This window comes from Haliaeetus leucocephalus, unplaced genomic scaffold (genome assembly GCF_000737465.1).
Source record: "Haliaeetus leucocephalus isolate CR32 unplaced genomic scaffold, Haliaeetus_leucocephalus-4.0 Scaffold932, whole genome shotgun sequence".
Lineage (NCBI taxonomy): Eukaryota > Metazoa > Chordata > Aves > Accipitriformes > Accipitridae > Haliaeetus > Haliaeetus leucocephalus.
The window spans coordinates 12343401-12356854 of NW_010973368.1; the positions used below are offsets into that span (position 1 = coordinate 12343401).

Below are 13454 nucleotides of genomic sequence, written 5' to 3' on the forward strand. Positions count from 1 at the left end.
TTCAAAAGCTACAGGGACAATCATGTCAGCTGGGGGCAGTGAATTCAAAAGGGTATAAAATCTTCCACAGCACCTCAGAATAATACCTGTATTCTTCATTATCGCTTCTTTTCTGCTGAGGGGTTATTTTGGTCTAGCTTCTGCAGAGACCAGTTTACCTGATGACTGTAGCAATTTTCAGGTATGCAGAGTTTTTAAGTAAAGTATGATTTTTTTTATTTTTCTTGACATAATAGCAGTTAATGACAAGTACAAACAAGCTCATATTTGTCTGAGTGTTGGTGACAATAGGTGATGAATATTCTCTAAGTGATTCGCAGATAACCATCCTGTCACTATGTTGACACCTGTAGGCTACCATTCTGACTAGATCTTTAGAATAAATACAGGAATTCAGTTTTAAGTAATAATAAATACAGTAAATAGTTATTCATCCAAGTATTGGTAATACTTCTGGCTTACAGAAATATTTTTGTGGAACATCCTCATATCCCTGTGTGTTTGTGTATAAAACTGATCTCAAGGTGCACCAAGCGGATGCCAACAAATATTTTGAAAATACCCTTTTTTTGCCAGTTCTCTTTTGCCCTGATTCTAACAGAAATCTAAGCTTGCAGCTCACCTCATTGAATCCCAAAATTAAATGTGTGGAACTTGCTGAACTGAGGATTGTACGATAAAGGTTCTTACAAAGTAGCTGGCATTTTTGATCAAACTTGACACTCATGCTTTTTTATTTATTGTCTTTCCTCAGGTGTTATCTGAACTAGACATTGTTGTTCCTCTTCAGTTACTAATTAGCATGTTTTCTGATGGAGTTAATTCTGTAAAAGAGTTAGCAAATCAAAGAAAATCAAGAGTCAGTGAACTGGCGGGAAATCTTGCAGCTCGGAGGGTAACTTATTTATCCTGCTTATTTTTTTGCTTAGAACAGTTTTCTTAATAGAATGCATGTGAAGAATTAAGATGTCATCTTTCAATATGGCAGCATTTGATCAGAAGAGCTATAAATTTCGAAAATGGAAGAAAATTGGCATGACTTCTTAAATTAATACCACTCTATGACATGGGCAGTGTAAAGATAATGCAGACAGGAACTGCAGAAAAACTGCAGTTTTTCCTTAGTGAACTGGTTTGTTTGGGATACGTTTGGAGTGTTCTTGGTATCTTTTCTGACAATTTTCATTCTCTGCACCTTCTATTAATAACCGTCAACAACAAGTTGTTACGGACAATTGGTCACCCAGAGTGAGCTTCTGTATTCTAGTACAAATCTGGTGGGCCTAGGTATGTTTTGGAAGGGTGACAGAGCAGAATTTATTTCTGTTTCCCTGCATTTTTTTCCCCATCCAAGAGATGCAAAAATTGATCTAAAGTTGTCTGTCAAAGGCTTATGGTCTGGAAGAAAATATGTACAAATCTGTAGGCACTACACGTACTTGGACTGATGTGACTAACTTCCCAGTCTTGGACAAAGTGCTTCAAATACAGCAGGAACAAGAGTGCTTGAAAGGTCAGATCTTTAGGTTTAAGGAACTACAGCATCTAGGCAATTGTTGATTCCTTACACGTGGGCTGCCTTTCTTCTGATGTAGCTCTGCAGAGAGCACTCCCACACCTAGCCCATGACCATTTCTAAACTAAGGAGAAAAAATGGAGAAACTTACTGTCTGGTCTTTCAGACCACAGCTGGCCTAAAAGTAGACCTCACGTGTCATCTAACTGTGTATCTGCCTGCAACACTTAGAGGTTCTCAGGGTGGTTCAGGTGGCCTACTGTGGTGTGGACATAAATCAATGCAGACATGCACATCTTGTTCCTGTGGTGTCTAGTTCATTTCCAGCTACCTGTATCCTTGGTGTAGCCTTAGTTACATTGTTCTCTTGAGATAGCCTCCTACTATTGAAGTTCGTGTCCCTGGATCATGGAGCAGATAATTGTAACCTGATGGCTGCTTTACTGTCTGCACCAATTTTCTGTTTGGTTTATGATGTTAAAATTCATCTTTAGTAGGAATAAGATAATGGATGTCAGCCACTTAGCTTAAGAGAATGTATACATCTGTGCAGAATATGATTCCTGTACTTCTATCATATTTTATCATTTAATGGCATTAAGGGACACGTGTAGATTTTGCAAAAAAGCTACAGAAGGGAATAGTAAGGCTGTCGAAGTTCTTGCCATTTTCTGCAGTTTCGTATAGAATGAGTTTGCTTACATGCGTAACAGTCATTTGGACATGTTGATTCTTTATGTCTTCAGGTAAGCGTTGCTTCTGACCCTGGGCGCAGAGTTCAGCATAACATGCTGAGTCCTTTCCCAAGCCCCTTCCAGAGCCCATTTCGGAGTCCAATACGTAGTCCTTTTCACAGCCCTTTCAAGAACTTTGGACACCCCAGTGGAAAGACAATTGATTTTGACTGTGAAGATGATGAAATGAATCTTAATTGCTTCATTCTGATGTTTGATCTCATCTTGAAGCAGGTATTCGCAGCACAAAAGCATCCACATTGAGGGGACACTGAAGTTCTCTAGTCACTTTTGGCTCTCCCTTAATCCTGTATTGAGTCCCTTTCTGCTAAGGGGCTGGCGTGAAGTATAAAACATTTAAATCCCTCTACAGCTGTCATCTGCCTTTACCCATATAGGAGTTACAGGTGCATGTTCAATGAAGAGAATTTAGATACCTCCACATTCATGTTAGATAGCTCATATGAGTGAAAGGAACTTCTACTTGGAGATATGTTTATTTCTACAGACTAGAAGCAGAGGATTATTGATAGGCTTAGATTAGATGCATAATTTTTGGATAGCTAAATTTGTACATTGTGAAGCCAAGGCCAAGTGTTTTGGATAACTGTCTCCAGGTAAAATCCATGGATCCTGTGCTTGAAATTGTCTATTTCAAGCTGTTCGAGCTTGGGCCTCAACACCAGTGGCAGTTTAAAATTGTGAGTTCCAGTTTATCTCATACTCTTCCCAGTACTGTAATATAACACTAGCAGAAATGTAGGAAAAAGCAGAATAGTTAGTGCTCTGGCTTTCAAATAAATAATAAGTCCTTACTCTTTTCACTCTCTTTCAGATGGAACTCCAGGATGATGGTGTCACTTTGGGCTTAGAGAACAGCATTTCAAAAGATATAATATCCATCATAAACAATGTGTTCCAGGCACCCTGGGGTGGTTCTCACACCTGTCAGAAAGATGAAAAAGCAGTTGAATGTGGTCTGTGTCAATCCAGCATTCTGTGTTACCAGCTGGGTTTTGAGCTGCTGGAACAGCTTGCTCCGAAAGAAGAAATCAGGCTTGTGGTAAGTAGAGCAGGAAAGAGCCTATATTATTGGTGTACTGAAACTCCTCTTCATTGTTCTCATTACATTGTGCGCAAGGGAGCAAAGCTGCACTGACCTTTGGCATGGAGGATTTGGGAGGTTAAAGCAAAATGCCATTGAACTGTAAAATTTCTTAAGTTTTAAATTTCTTAACTGATTCAAAGAACCCAAGGAAGATGGCAATATTCATCCAGTATGAACTCTTCCCCCATCAACATTAAAGTGCTGTTTCACTTTGGAAGGGCACTCCTATGATACTCTGTCTTAAATAAAATGTGAAATGTTAATGCTTAGTGCTTTTCATCTTTTAAAAGCTAAGAGTGGATATTTTGACGTGATTAATGATTTTGAGCGATTCAGTTGTCAAGTGAGCAAGTTTTATTTGGTGCTTGATTGTTGAAAATGTTGAGCGCTGTTGAAAAACCGAATATACTTCAGATTGAGTATCAGACACAGATATGTACTCTCCAATTGCTAGTCATCATTAAAGTCCTTTGTAGCTTTGCAGAAGAATCAAAGCATTACCTGTGGTGTGATTAATTTATTTTAAGCTGTATGTCTATTATACATAACTGTTCCATCTCATAGTTCAGAAGACAGCATCGTTCCCCTTATTCTGAGTGCTCATTTGCTCTGGAATGGTAGTGACAGGATGTTTATTAGTAATTTTTTTTCAATGGTGGGCATAGTGATGCCTTTTGATGTGTAAAAGTTTCAGAATTCCATTTGGATGTGTATGCTAATAGTAGGTATTGTGCATGTGGTTTTTCAGTAACTTGTGCTAGAAAAATCATCTCATGCCATTTCAGTTTAAATTCTCACCTCAACCATAAAGTAGCAAGTGGTGAAGTTTTTTGAGTGCTGGGGCTTGGTACAATTTCTAGGATCCACCTTGCAATTTATAACGTAAATGTCACAATGGCAACTGTAATCCTGAGCTCCTTGCCACAGGCAGGAGTAACTCCAGCCTGGTCCTTTTTTCAATATAAAAGTGATTGAGGTAGCTCCTACCTCTAAGCCTGTAACTCTACAGTAGTGGAGGAAACATGCCCTGCTCCCATCTGCTACTCCTCTGAGGCATGGATGACAAGTTTGGTGAAACTACAGCCCTGTGACTGGATCCATCTCAGCTCCAATATGGATATACAATTTCTGTTAAGTAGTATCACTTAAATCCATGTTTGAAACATAGTCTTGTTGGTATGTGCTGATGCGGAATTTTAGATGCACAGGTGATTTGAATGCACAAGTGTACATGGAACTAGACAGTTTCTGCCTCATTTGAGCTCAGTTTATCACACCAAATGTAACTTAAATGGCAGGATATGGCCTCGTGTTTAGATAACATCAAGAAACAAATTTAACTTATTATATTCTTAAAGGAGCCCACAGATAACCTCGAGGATAGTCTTCTGTATACTAGACCTGAGTTTATTATAGGAACTGAAGGAGAAGAGGAAGACAAATTGGCACCAAAACATGGAGAAAACCCAGGAAATCACACGGAGACCACAGACAATGCTGGTAGGTGGAGGGTGAGAAAGTTGAGAATTTCATTAAGGCTTTAAATGAAACGCTTCTACTCATGTAGAATACAAGGTTCTGAAGCAGTCTTTCAAGTCCAGCAATGCACAGTCACTTTTTTCTCATGCATTTAATTCTTTAACAAATTAATTAAATAGGAAAGATGTGTTTATGTTGATAGCAAGTGTGATTGTCTCTCAAAAAAGTGTTAGAAGAAATCTTGGCTTTTTGAACGTATAAAGTAGCAAATACATTGCATACCAAATTCCATGCTGTTGTAACTTTACTGACTGCAGGGTTACTGTGGCTAGAATTAATTTATCTCTCATCACTTTGACATTCTTTAGTTTCATTCTGAATCCACAGATGAGAGAACTTTAACAACATTTTATGTAACTTACATTTTTAACAGCAATAAAGAATGACACAGAAAGAAAATTTTGTTATCAGCAACTTCCAGTTACCTTGAAGCTCATATACACTATATTGCAGGTAACATTGATTACTTGTTTGTTTAGTTTGAATTTTTGGTTAAGTGGTGTCATTGTGTTGAGAGTAGTACATCTGCTTACACAGGAAATGTCAAGATTTGAAGAACCAGACATTCTTTTTAACATGCTGAACTGTCTGAAGATCCTTTGTCTTCATGGGGAATGCTTGTATATAGCAAGAAAGGACCATCCACAATTTCTTGCCTATATTCAAGATCACATGCTGATTGCAAGGTATGTTTTCATCGCATATTTTGTCTTCACACTTAGCTGGTTCTCCAACTATACATTCGTTGTTGGCGCCAAAGAATTTGCAGGTTTAGTGTGCAAAATTAACAAAGGGTGATAGGGAAGTCCGGAAAGGTTAAGTAGCTGTATGAAGGCATGTTGCACAGGCTAATTAAGAAGTTGCAAATGAAAGTAAGGTACCTTGCATTGTCTGTCAGGGCTACTCTGTCATGCACCACTTGTTTTGCAGTGAGTCAGAGCTGCTCATATTGAATAATAGCATTGTCTGAGACTGAGGTATCTTCCCTGACTCTACAGAATAAAATAAAGGATGAGGTAGAGGGAGGCACACAGTTTATAGGGCTTTAGCATTAAAGCTGAGAGAACAATAGTATTGCACCTTATTTTTAAGAGGTAAAGGAAGTTTTTTCATTTAGAATCAGAGTGAATTGGATTGAAGTCTGTGCATTTTAAGATTCTCTTCAGAGTAACAGACTTTTGCAGAAAACTCACTAAATAAACATCAGCATATGATGTTCTGAAATAGAGTGTGTTCATCAGTGCTTACAGCTGCTCTCTATCAATTTCATTGAGCATCTCCTGAGACTGTAGGCTTTTAGCAGACTAGAGGATCCGTCCCGAATCTAAATACAAGCAAATTGTGAACACCCAATGTCTTAGTCATTTGTGGATGCGTGTGATTTGTGGTGCCAAGACAGTTCATGTGGCTTATGCGCTGAAGCTGGTCGCGCTGAAACTGCTAATTCATAGCATAGACTATATCCATGGCAGTTGTGCCTTGAATTAGCCAAACTCCTGTCAAATCTGAAGTGTTTCAATGTAAGGAATATTTGAACCTGGATTTTCAAGAAAAACTGCTGTATTTGAAGATTTGCAAGTAGCTCTCTCCTCCTGCCAGCAACTCTGTAGTATTCACGTAAATGCCCAGGATGGCTCATAGAGATTTTCATGAAAAGTGCATTCCCACCAACAATACAGTGTAGAGATTTAGAAGAAAGGATGTCAAGGGAGTGTTTTTATAAGCAGGCTTGCTCTTTTTGGTCTTTCCAGCTTATGGGGAGTTGTGAAGTCTGAGTTCTCTCAGCTTTCTTCCCTGGCAGTCCCACTTCTTCTTCATGCACTTTCGCTTCCCCATGGAGCTGACATTTTCTGGACAATCATAAACAGCAATTTCAACAGCAAAGATTGGAAGATGAGATTTGAAGCAGGTAGGCCTGAGAAATATACACTATTTACTCTTTGTTGCTTCACTGAAGAGGTAGAGCTTTCTCTGCTGTAACTGAGGAGACCTGTAATAGATTATTATCTTTTTGCTACTTTGGGGAGTTTTGGAGATAGTCTGGTGCAAAACCATGGCACAACAATGGTAAAATAGAGGAGAACATGAGACATTCTGGATAATCAAAATGAAATCAAAATTACAACACTTTCCAGCTATTTTTTGTTGTTACTTTCTCAGATGTGCATATTTCTAGGAGAGATATATTAATCAGGACATAAAGAAGCCATTGCCTAAATTAATATACATATTTTCTTTGTCTGGGGCATGGCTGCTACAGTGGAGAAGGTGGCTGTGTTGTGCAGATTTTTGGATATTCACTCTGTGACAAAAAACCACCTACTGAAGTACTCTTTGGCTCATGCATTCTGCTGTTTCCTGACTGCTGTGGAAGATGTCAACCCAGCAGTAGCTACAAGAGCGGGGCTATTACTTGACACCATAAAGAGACCAGCTTTACAGGTAGGTTCATTATATGGGAAAAAGTATATTCAAACAAGAATCTGGGTTTTCACCCAAAGTTCAAAGCAGTTCAGGCTTACAGCATCATGGTCACTGCTAATACCTTTTCTGGCAAGAGCCTTATGGGTCTTGGTAATTGACAAATGCACAAAATAGCCAAGGGAAATGATACTGCTCTAGCCCCAACTTAGAATCATAGAATCATTTAGGTTGGAAAAGACCTTTAAGATCATCGAGTCCAACCGTAAAAACTTTGATGACTGCAAAGGATTACTATTGTGTTTGAACTGCTATGGTAGAAAGCTGTAAATGATTTTTATTATTTTAAAATTTATTGACATTTTTCAATTAAAAAAAAAAAATTGTAAGTCTTATGACACCCTCCTGAGCTGACAGTGAGAAAATATTTTCAAGCAGAACCAAACATGCTCTTGATCTTTTCAAGATTTACTTAGGCATGTAATTTTCAGCATGTGAGAGACCCTGCCAATCAGAATTCTCATGATTAAAACTAAGCAGGTATGAAAGTGGATCAGAGCCTATGTAAAGAAGCAAGATAAAAAAAAAATTCTTAGTGCACAATTCATTTTAGTTCTCTGGAGAATAGAATGAATATGTATTTTAAAAAGTTCAGTGTTACTGCCTATAAAAAGCTGTTAATACTTGCTAGTTTTATTCCCTATAGTGTCTTTTCAAAATAGCTTCCAGAGAACTTGAATTCACTGAGTTCACTGCGACTGTTACCAGTATACTGCACTTTCATATTTAGTCTGTGGGTTTTCTTCGCAAACATAAGTCTTGATGCTACACCCAAAATTCTAGTGCAAATAAAATACAGAAGCATTTTGAGGCAAAGTGCTTCTGATACACTTCACTGCATAATCTTTCTTCCTATGTTTGGGCTTGGTGATTCATTCTTTTTGTAATTAGGGGCTTGATTCAGTTGCCTAAATATAAGCTTTTTCTCAGGGAGGGGTGTGTGAAGAGAATACTTTGATATTGTGTACCAAATGTGCAGTAGGATGGCACTTTGCTTATACCTTTGTATTCCTTAAAATCTTAGCAAATTCTACATTCTAAATATGATGTTCATTTATCTCCTTACTTACCTTACTTTTCCATTGATATCAGTAGCATTAGTTCTGACTTAAAGGACTTGGTAGGAAAAAGGAGCTAAACCTTTATCCTGTACTAATTAACAGGAGAAGTTACGAGCTTTGACCTCCCTTTGCTTTAAAAAATGCTTAAGGTTTTCACATCTCAGTTCTGTGTTGGTTTGTTTTTTTTTTTTTCCTTCTATAGGGTCTCTGCCTCTGCCTTGATTTCCAGTTTGACACAGTTGTCAAGGACAGGCCCACAATTCTTAGTAAGCTTTTGCTACTTCATTTTCTGAAAGCGGATATTCCAGCTTTGAGCTGGGAGTTCTTTGTGAATCGCTTTGAGACCCTGTCTCTGGAAGCACAGCTTCATCTGGACTGCAACAAAGAATTCCCTTTCCCAACAAGTAAGCAGAGTCCAAATCAATATCATCACCTTTTATCAGCTTCTGGAATTTCAGCTGCCTGCAAGGGTCTGAGAGAGATGTAGGTCTCAGCTGTATAAATTATCTGTAGTTAAGTAATCTTTCATGCCAAAAGAGCAGAATTCAAAGAGAACATTTTTTGACTGCCTGAATACAGATTAGGCTATATTCTGTTGCACCTTTGGGCGTCATGTTTTACTCTCACTAGGATGTGATTGCCAGCCTTGGTTGAAATGTGGTCTGGTTCTATGATTAGCTGCAGCCTGCATTAACCCACTTGTTCTTTTGTAGATGTTCTTATGCTATCAACGTTGCTATTCTCAAAGGCCTAGGTCATGCCTGACCCTGTTCTGTAGTGGTCTATACAAAGACAGCCCTAGGAGCTGTATAATGCTTGAAAAAGAAACAAATATATGGGGCATAGCACAAGAGGTACATGGACTCTTAGAGCTGGTTCTCAGTTAACTATTCCTGCAGTGACAAGTGTTTGTAAATGTTTGTCCTGTTCATACTTGGTTTCTTGATGAGATACCATGTCTCCTTCCATTCACTGTGGGAGGCTAAAAAATAGTTTGTGCATGATTGTTTAACATGCTGAGTAATTGAAAACTTGCTTAACCAAGTGGTGGCCCATGAAGCAGATCTATTTCCATGTGATTTGCTTGGAGGAGGTGGAGACAGCTGTTAGGACAGCGTGTTCTCCCTCAGCAGCCTAATGCCTCCTTCTACACTTGCATGGAGCCCAGAGCCTAAAAAAGGCCAGGTGTTGCTGCTGTATCTATACAGGAGATGAGTGGAACTGCAAACATATTTTCTTCTCCATATGTGAGTAGCTTGACCCAAAGCTGGGAACTGCTGCTGTGGCCTGAGGAGGGAATCTCAGCACTGGTTTCCAGCACCTCTGGCTGCAAATGTAGGGTCATATCTTTAAATATGAATATTTGGGAGTGATTTAAAAATTAAAATATGCAAAATATATTTTTCAGGTTTCTTTTCAGCCTTTTTCTTTGCCTTTTCAAAGATAAAAGTGGTGCAAAGGATGGGCTCACTGGCTTTAGTTGCTCACCTAAACTCAAAGGGTTCGAATGTACTATAGACATGAGTATAGAAAACTATTGGTGACCACATTAAGACATGTAGTGATACTGCTGGTAACACCACTGTAAACACATAATCACACTCACAGATTTTTGGAGGCGCTGTTCAAATCCAGGATGATAGGTGTAGGCAGGACAGGAGGTCAGTGAGGCAAAACTAGAGGCCACATGAGTGCACTAAAAGTGATCCATACTCATGAGATTTCTGCCACTTTAAACAGAGGACAGCTTATATCCCCTTAGCCTGAAATTCAGGTTTTAGTTTCAAGAATGTGTTTTTATCCAATCTCTAAAGAAAGAAGTAACATCATAATTTTTTTAACACAGTTACGCCATTTGGGGTTTTATGGATTTCAGAACAAGAGCATGCAAATGAGTACCTTGCAGATGGACCCCTCGAGCCCATATGAAGCTTTCTTGACTTGAGTGGGACCTGGGGCCCAGTTGCATTTGGCACTTGGCAGCATTAGGGCCTCACCATGCTGTGGAATGAATCCTAACTTGGTCAATTGCATTTGCAAAGCTATCACTGCTGTCCGGACAAATGTCGCCAACCTCAGTGATGCAGCAATGTGGAAGATCAAGAGGGCTCGTTTCGCACGTAATCGTCAGAAGAGTGTGCGTTCCCTGAGGGACAGTGTGAAGGGACCAGTGGAGTCAAAGAGAGCGCTCTCCCTTCCAGAAACCTTAACCACCAAAATTCGTTGAGTATCTATTTATATTTTTGTGACACACCTGTATCTTCTCCCTTAGGATCGTATCCTGTTGTTGGGTACACATCAGAATTCTCAACACTTACCCAATTGGGATAGCAAATTTAGGTTTCTGACTGATTTGGGCATTATTCAAATAATGACAAGTTAGTGAGTTTGACAAAGAACATAGACAAACATTATGTCTATGCTGTGTTTGTTTAAAATGCCAGAACAAAATGCTCCAAGACTAGTTTGTGGATAGATCTTTATTTTTATTTGTGGCTAATACGCAGTACTTTTGTCTAAAATAGATACAGTCTTTACAGAAAAATTCCTATGTTATTTATTTATTAACTGTAATTTTTAATCCGTGTATGCAGCATATCTTAGACATCTTAAAAGCAACTGTTAATGTCTCAAATGAGCTTTTGGATATCTTCAGAATTCCTTTGTTAAGAAAACAATGTCCATGCAACTCATCATTCCTGCCAGCTTCTATAGGAGGACCTAGGTGCTGGAAAATCATAGGCCTTTATGGAGCGCTGTACAGATATCTTTCCAAGCAGAAATAAAGCTTACCCATTCTCAATTAGAGAATTTTACAAACCCAGATTAGTCTTTATGTTCAAATTGGACCTCTCACATTGCTCCTACCCATATAATAGGAACTGATAAAATGTTCAAACTTGGGTGCTGGTGAACTATTAAGTTAAAAGGTAATTTCTTTTCTCCAAAACAACCACCACCATATTTTGGGACTCAGGTGATCCTTCTTGACCAATTTCTGATCCTGCACAGGGGCTCCTGTGTGGTGACTCTTGTATCAGCAAAACTGAACGATGGCAAACACTAGAGTTATAGAACATGGTACGCAAAATCTGTAAGGCACAGAAGTGACATGTTTCAAATGGTTACACTCACTGCGTGACAACAGTGCATGAGTAAATGAACATAAATATGCTAGCACTGAATATATGCTGAAGTATAAGATGTCAGTACTGCCTTTTTAAACAGAGTTGCTTTTTTTTTGTTGTTTTTTAAGCTGTGAGCTTGACCAGACACGAGCAGTCTGCTCCAGCACTTGGAGGAACACCAGAGCAAACACCAGGTGGGTTTGACAAGGCAGGGTGTTTTGATGGAACAGGAAAAGGAAGGCACTAGCACTGGCTTTCTTGTCGACTCATGAGATAAACTTATGCAAGATGGAAGTTGTCTAAAAGGCACAGTGAAATCACGTCTCCTCATGGTTCCAAAAGGTGCAAAGTGAAGTTTTGCTCTTGAGTTGTACTGAAAACTGCCCCCAGTTGTAAATAGTACTTTGGGGCTGGGGGGAGGTTATTCAGAGGCACTCAGCTATGCCGGCAGTGCCTCACCCTCCTGTGTTTCATTGCTTGCAGGAACAAGTAAATCTTTAATAGGCTGGCCCTATGGGTCACCTATGTTCAGCCTGATCTTTGGCCTTCAGGTTTTAGAGACAGCTGACAGAATGCCTTTGATTGTCAGTACTGTAAATTACACTTGTCTCCTCTGTATGCTTATAGGCATCTTAAGTAAGTCCCTTATTTTATATTTACTGACAATTTGTGAAGATGTCACCCTTCTGTCAGAACTCATTGAGTTCTGTTTGGAGAACCAGGATTTATTTAGAGCCCCACAATCATTTAGTCTCATTTCATCTTATCTTCTTCTTTGTTTTAGTGAAAATCTCACAACATGTAATAGAGATGAAAATAAGTAGAGCTGAAGAAAACAATCTAATATAATCTTTATGAAAATGGCATCTTTTTGATACAATTTCATGGAAAATTTTAACCTGGCTATAATATGTGGAAAGATTATTTCTCAGTTGATGTCCACAAAGCTAAAGTTATTTTCTATATACATTTTTACGGTGCTTCTGAAAATGGTACTTGCTGTATTTCTGATTCTAATTATTTCAGAATTTATTGGTTTCTTTTTGCATCTGCAAATCTTCGTCCAGCAACAGTTTGCATAGAGAATTTTCATTTTGAAGGAAGGTTTCTGTAAATAAAAAATCACAGTGAAAAGTGTATGGATAAAAAATGTAATATGAAGTTCATGGTTTCTTTTTACCAAAGTGAGACCAGTAAAGGAAAGTTATTCTTACTAGAAGTGATTCTGAAAATTCCCCTCCTAGTTTTCTTTTTCACCTATCATAGAAATAGCAACCTTCTCCTATGCTCAGCAAAACAGCCAATCAAACAAACCCCTTTGCTCACCCACCAATAAAATGTAAAATATTTAAAAATTATTTTAAAAAATCACAGACAGTGCAGTTTTGCTGGTGAAGAACCTAAGACAGATGCAGTTGTACCAGCAAAAGAGTCCCTGGTCAGAATAGCATATTACATTAAGAATATGGGTAAATTAGAATGTTAAAACAATTTTTAGCATTTGCTATAAATATATAGTTATGAATTTACATGAATCCTAAGGCATGTAAGTCTAACAGGCTAAGTGGATATTAGTTGCTGGCTAGTAACCCTAACACAGGCATGCAGGAGCAATTTCAAGAGTATACTTTGAGCTAATCTTGTTTGTAGGATCTGTCCTGTAAACTTCGACTTAAACTGTTCTTGCAAAAGTAAGGACTGTGTCCAATAGTTGAAAGGATTTATCCTTGAAAGAAAAACAAGTAGATAAAGCAAGCTGCTTCATACCAGCTTGCTTTATCTCAATTATTCCCTGTTAGATAGCTTTTTAACCACGGATCACAAAATACATCAGAATACATTTTAGTAACAATTAATTTTAATTGTTAACAGTTAGAGTGTTTAATG

The 13454-nt window shown here is 38.4% G+C and overlaps 1 protein-coding gene across 1 annotated transcript in view; it reads left to right on the plus strand.

Annotated features, from left to right (window-relative positions):
* UNC79 (unc-79 homolog (C. elegans)) overlaps positions 1-13454 on the plus strand; it is a 100281-nt gene that overhangs the window by 19939 nt on the left and 66888 nt on the right. Inside the window, exons 14-23 of the mRNA XM_010583876.1 lie at positions 755-895; positions 2263-2484; positions 3086-3313; positions 4717-4858; positions 5271-5350; positions 5435-5583; positions 6649-6806; positions 7158-7339; positions 8642-8843; positions 10482-10661. Of these exons, the coding sequence (XP_010582178.1) occupies positions 755-895; positions 2263-2484; positions 3086-3313; positions 4717-4858; positions 5271-5350; positions 5435-5583; positions 6649-6806; positions 7158-7339; positions 8642-8843; positions 10482-10661 (1684 nt within the window). The remainder of the gene's footprint in view (positions 1-754; positions 896-2262; positions 2485-3085; positions 3314-4716; positions 4859-5270; positions 5351-5434; positions 5584-6648; positions 6807-7157; positions 7340-8641; positions 8844-10481; positions 10662-13454) is intronic.